The following is a 6099-nucleotide window of genomic DNA, read 5'->3' on the forward strand; positions in this document are numbered from 1 at the left end:
TTATGTCATTTTTGGTCCTCCATAGTAAACACGCCTGCTTTGGTTTTTCACTCTGCTGACCTGCCTGCAGTTACAGCGTCCCTCACAACTCCTCCCTCCTTCTGATCTATAAATCATGCAGAGTACGTGCTGGATAGAGTCTGACTCGCTACAACCTCACCATAGTGATGCTTCTCTACTACAGGAACAAATATTCACAACTTTTACACTGAGAAATGAATTAAATGCTCTTTCACTGCCTCCGTTTCAACAAGGTAGTGATCAGATCTGGGTAGATCACCTCTATCAAGCGTTTTAAATCAGAGGAAAGAACTTCCCTCTTAAATCCTTATCAAAAGGATCAGGAAAAGAGGTCTGATCACTTTTTATTAATTTCTGATCGTATGTTTGCTCTGTTTTTGGGAGATTTGTGAAATATGCGCTCTCATACAGAGAGGAGGTGCAGCGGCTGACAGACTGGTGTACAGTCAACAACCTTCACCTGAATGTGGACAAGACAAAGGAAATGGTTGTTGACTTCAGGAGAGCACAACACACCCACTCTCCACTCAACATCGACGGGTCCTCTGTGGAGATTGTTAAGAGCACCAAGTTCCTTGGTGTCCACTTAGCAGATAACCTCACCTGGACCCTGAACACCAGCTCTACAGCCAAGAAAGCCCAGCAGCGTCTCTACTTCCTCCGGAAGCTGAGAAAGGCCCGTCTCCCTCCACCCATCCTCACACTCTTCTATAGAGGGACCATTGAGAGCATCCTGAGCAGCTGCATCACTGCCTGGTTTGGGACCTGCACCGTCTCTGACCGCAAGACCCTCCAGCGTATTGTGAGGACAGCTGAGAGGATCATCGGCGTCTCTCTCCCCTCCATCACGGACATTTACACCACCCGCAGCATCCGCAAAGCAACCAGCATTGTGAATGACCCCACCCATCCCTCACACGAACTGTTCTCCCTCTTGCCTTCGGGAAGAAGGTACCGCAGCATCCGGTCCAGCACGACCAGATTCTGCAACAGCTTCTACCCCCAAGCCATCAGACTCCTCAACTGCAGAGACTGAACTGATGGTTTTTCTGTACATGCACACACACTCTTACCCCACTTACCTCAGAAAATGGAAAGCACTAAAAACCCTACTACCTCACTGGACTCTATTGCACACTGTGTAATAGAGGTAATTACTACCTCACTGGTCTTTTTTGCACACTGCATAATTTGCACACTGTCTTGTTATTTATTATTCTTTGTCTATGGTGTTGTATTGTCTGTCTGCACTTTTGTACTGTTGCACTATTGTTCTGTCTACACTGTGTTTATGTGCACCATGGTCCCTGGAGGAACGTTGTTTCGTTTCACTGTGTACTCTGTATATAGCTGAAATGACAATAAAAACCACTTTGACTTTTGACTTTGAAATCCTGTCTTTTTTTAGAGACCACTAATTCAGTGAACTAAAGCAGGGCTAAACAGAAACACCTGAACACTTTTGGAATGAGACCTTTAAGCACAATCTAGAACCTTGCATGATAAGGTTTTAAAAGTTGGGTACTTATTTGACCAAAGTTTCTTTGTTCAAATAAATGGTTCTGTTTGGAACTGTGGCAACTCAAAAAGACGAAGTTGAAGATGGTTCTTGTCTATGTAGAACCCTTTATGATAAGTTTGATGATGTGATGATTTGGTTAAAGATTTCTATGAAGAAACTTTTCGACAAACATTTTGCATGAGACCAAATGGGTTCCACTAATATTACAAGTCAAAGAACCTATTTTTCAGTACTATACAGACCCAGTGTTCCAGACCTGAGTGTACGGAACTGTGTAGGTTCTCCATCTTACTGAGAACAGTTCAGAATGCTTTAGGTTCTAGATTATTATTAATATGTACGTATGTTTCCCCGTAGACTCCCCGACCATCCTGAAACACTCCTCGTCCTGTGATTGGAACGGGTTCCTTATGGTCTGCAGGTGCACTGTGGACTCGAACCCCCGACCCGCCATCACCTGGAGTGTGAACGGGAGCGTACCCCCGCCGGACTACAACACCTCCTCCACCTCCTCCACCCACTCCACCCACGCTCTGCAGGAGACCCTCAGCGGCCCGGCGCTCACTCCACTCACCATCGTCTGCTACGCCTTCAACGGCATCGGCAACGACTCCTATACCCTGCTGCAGGGCGGAACCGGCGGCTGGACAGGTGTGTACCAACAGCTTACCAACCGCATAGCAACCACCTACTAATCCCACAACAGCCACTCGGTACACCATTTTAACAACACTGCAGTCGCTTACCAATCCCACAACAACCACCGGTATACTATTTTAACATCATTGCAACCACCCACTAATTCTTTAACAACCAACTGGGATAACAATTTTAAAAACATTTCAACCACTTGCTAATCCCACAACAACCACCTGGTATACCATTTCAACAGCACTGCAATCGTCTAGTAAACCCATAACAACCACCCGGTATACAATTTTAACAGCATTGCAACCATTTACTTACCCCATAACAACCACCCGGTATACCATTTTAACAGCATAGTAACCACTTACTTACCCCATAACAACCAACTGGGATACCGATTTTAAGAGCATAGCAATTAGCCACTTACCCCTATAACAACCACGTAGAAAACCTTTTCAGCAGCACTGCAACCACCCACTAACCGCATAACAACCACCTAAAATACCATTTCAGCAGCACTGCAATCACCCACTAACCCCACAACAACCACCTGGGATACCAATTTTAATAACATTGCAACCACCTACTAATTCCACAACAACCACCTGGTATAACATTTTTTAAAAGCACTGCAATCGCCTACTAACCCCATAACAACCATTTGGGATACCATTTCAACATCATTGCAACCTCTTACTAATCCCATAACAACCACCTGGAATACCATTTCAACAGCACTGTATTAACCTACTACCCAAATACCAACCACTTGAGATACCATTTTAAAAGCACTGTATTTGCCTACTTACCACATAAAAACACCTGGGATATTGATTTTAATAACATTTCAACCACTTACTAACCCCATAACACCCCCCGGGGATATCATTTTAACATTATAGCAACCGCTTACTAATCCCATAACATCGACTTGGTATACCATTTTAACAGCCCTGCAATTGTCTACTAAACCCAAAACAACCACCTGGTATAACATTTCAACAACATTGCAACCACTTAGAAAAGCAAAGTACAGGCTTGCAACTGCTCAGAACAGCAGAACGGTGCCAATTGCACAGTTGGGACACCATGCGAACCACTTAATAACCCCGTATAAACCCTAAGCATTGTGTTTGTGTGTTGTGTAGGCAGTCTGTGGACGATGATGCTTGGTTCTGGTTGTTTGGTTCTGCTCCTCCTCGTCCTCTTCCTCCTGGTTCTGCTGCTGTGCCGCTGGAGACGAGCCGGAAGGTAAGAGCTCATCAAGTCCAGACGCCCTGCCGTTAGTGATCAATACACCTGATCAGAAACCCTGAACTGACCTCTGGTGACCCCCTGTACCTGTCAGGAGGAGGCGGCTGATGAGTCGACGCCCCCCCGTGTTTGAGGACAGCGTCTACCAGGACCGTCTGCCACTCTACATCAACTGCACCGAGGTCACCAACATCTACACCAACGGCAGCTACCAGCTGATCTACCAGAACTGCACGCCCTGCTTCGTCCGCACCAAACAGGTACCCACACATTCACACAGCACAGATTAATCATCCAGTGATGAACTCGGATGGAGGTGTGTAGTGATGAACTCTGAAGCTACATGAAGTTTGGAGGTGTGTAGTGATGAACTCTGAAGCTACATGAAGTTTGGAGGTGTGTAGTGAGTGATGAACTCTGAAGCTACATGTAGTTTGGAGGTGTGTAGTGATGATGAACTCTGAAGCTACATGAAGTTTGGAGGTGTGTAGTGAGTGATGAACTCTGAAGCTACATGAAGTTTGGAGGTGTGTAGTGATGAACTCTGAAGCTACATGAAGTTTGGAGGTGTGTAGTGAGTGATGAACTCTGAAGCTACATGAAGTTTGGAGGTGTGTAGTGATGAACTCTGAAGCTACATGAAGTTTGGAGGCATGTAGTGAGTGATGAACTCTGAAGCTACATGAAGTTTGGAGGTGTGTAGTGATGAACTCTGAAGCTAAATGAAGTTTGGAGGTGTGTAGTGATGAACTCTGAAGCTACATGAAGTTTGGAGGTGTGTAGTGATGATGAACTCTGAAGCTACATGAAGTTTGGAGGTGTGTAGTGATGAACTCTGAAGCTACATGAAGTTTGGAGGTGTGTAGTGATGAACTCTGAAGCTACATGAAGTTTGGAGGTGTGTAGTGATGAACTCTGAAGCTACATTAAGTTTGGAGGTGTGTAGTGATGAACTCTGAAGCTACATGAAGTTTGGAGGCATGTAGTGAGTGATGAACTCTGAAGCTACATGAAGTTTGGAGGTGTGTAGTGATGAACTCTGAAGCTACATGAAGTTTAGAGGTGTGTAGTGATGAACTCTAAAGCTACATGAAGTTTGGAGGTGTGTAGTGATGAACTCTGAAGCTACATGAAGTTTGGAGGTGTGTAGTGATGAACTCTGAAGCTACATGAAGTTTGGAGGTGTGTAGTGATGAACTCTGAAGCTACATGAAGTTTGGAGGTGTGTAGTGATGAACTCTGAAGCTACATGAAGTTTGGAGGTGTGTAGTGATGAACTCTGAAGCTACATGAAGTTTGGAGGTGTGTAGTGATGTAGTGAAATTTCACGACTGGACTTGTTGCACAAGCATCTTTTCACAGTTCCACAGTGCTGGAGTTCACTGAGCTCCTGAGAGCACCGACCCATTTATGACACTAAAACTACACCCGTGATAATCCGACATTTCACAGAGCTCTGAAAAAGCTAGTTTTTAGTCACTTAATTAGCATTAAGCTGCTAAAGCTAACTGGTTTTCTTTTCAGATCCATAAGAGACAGCGGAGAGGAGCCCGGCGGCAGAGGGTACAGAGAGAGAGAGACCCTGCAGAACCGACAGAGAGAGAGACAGCTCCACCTACCGACCCAGACCTGGACCCAGAGACCGCCATCTACGTAGAGGTCATCTGACCTCATTCACCACCACAGTCTGATTCACACAGGAGAGTCTCTCCGTTCACACCTGGTGTTATCCTGGGTGATGTGATGAAAAGTGTGCAGTATAAAGTGTGAATAGATGTGAACAGGGTGTGAACGGGAACATGTATAATAACCGCAACACCTCACCGTCCACCAGCCCTGCCGGAACATACAAAGACTGCAATACCACACTGTCCACCACCCCTGCCAGAATATAATTACTAACCACGATACCACATGGTCCACCATCCCACCGGAACATATGCAATAACCGCAATACCACGCAGTAGCACACCGTCTACCACCTCTGCCACAACATACGCAATAACCGCGGTACCACACTATCCACCACCCCTGCCAGAACATACGCACTCACCACAATAGCACACCATCCACCATCTCTGCCAGAACATATCCAATCACTGCCCAATAAAACATGTTTAATAACCGCAGTACCGCACTGTCCACCACCGCTGCCAGAACATACACACTAACCCTAATATCACACTGTCCACAGTCCACATTAACCACGTCACCGCCCAATAGAACATGTACTATAACCGTGATACCACACTGTCAACCATACCTGTCGGAACATACCCTTACCGCAATATCACAACGTCCACCTCCCCTGCTGGAACATACGCACTAAACGCAATACCACAATGTCCACATTGCTCAATAGAACATGTATAATAATTGCAATACCGCACCGTCCACCACCCCTGCCAGAACATATGCACTAACAGTAATACCACACTGTCCACCGACCACATTAACCACGTCACCGCCCACCAGAACTTGTATAATAACCGCAGTACCCCACCAGCCACCATTCCTTGCCGGAACATATAAAGACTGCAGTACCACACCGTCCACCCCTGCCAGAACACACATAATAACCATGATACTTATGTTCTAGATAAGCTGTGAGCATGAGCCGTAGGTTTTTTACTCTAGACCTTCTGAAGGTTCTA

At 45.7% G+C, this 6099-nt stretch overlaps 1 protein-coding gene across 1 annotated transcript; it reads left to right on the top strand.

Annotated features, from left to right (window-relative positions):
- The first annotated feature begins 1868 nt into the window (after nt 1–1868).
- Nucleotides 1869–5404, top strand: LOC111196388 (sialic acid-binding Ig-like lectin 5). Its single transcript, XM_049469516.1, has 4 exons — nt 1869–2194; nt 3340–3442; nt 3540–3705; nt 4970–5404. Exons 1-4 carry the CDS (start codon nt 1879–1881, stop codon nt 5111–5113), a joined length of 729 nt encoding a protein of 242 aa, XP_049325473.1. The 5' UTR covers nt 1869–1878; the 3' UTR covers nt 5114–5404.
- The last annotated feature ends 695 nt before the right edge of the window (nt 5405–6099 follow it).

This window comes from Astyanax mexicanus, chromosome 1, assembly GCF_023375975.1.
Source record: "Astyanax mexicanus isolate ESR-SI-001 chromosome 1, AstMex3_surface, whole genome shotgun sequence".
Classification (NCBI taxonomy): domain Eukaryota; kingdom Metazoa; phylum Chordata; class Actinopteri; order Characiformes; family Acestrorhamphidae; genus Astyanax; species Astyanax mexicanus.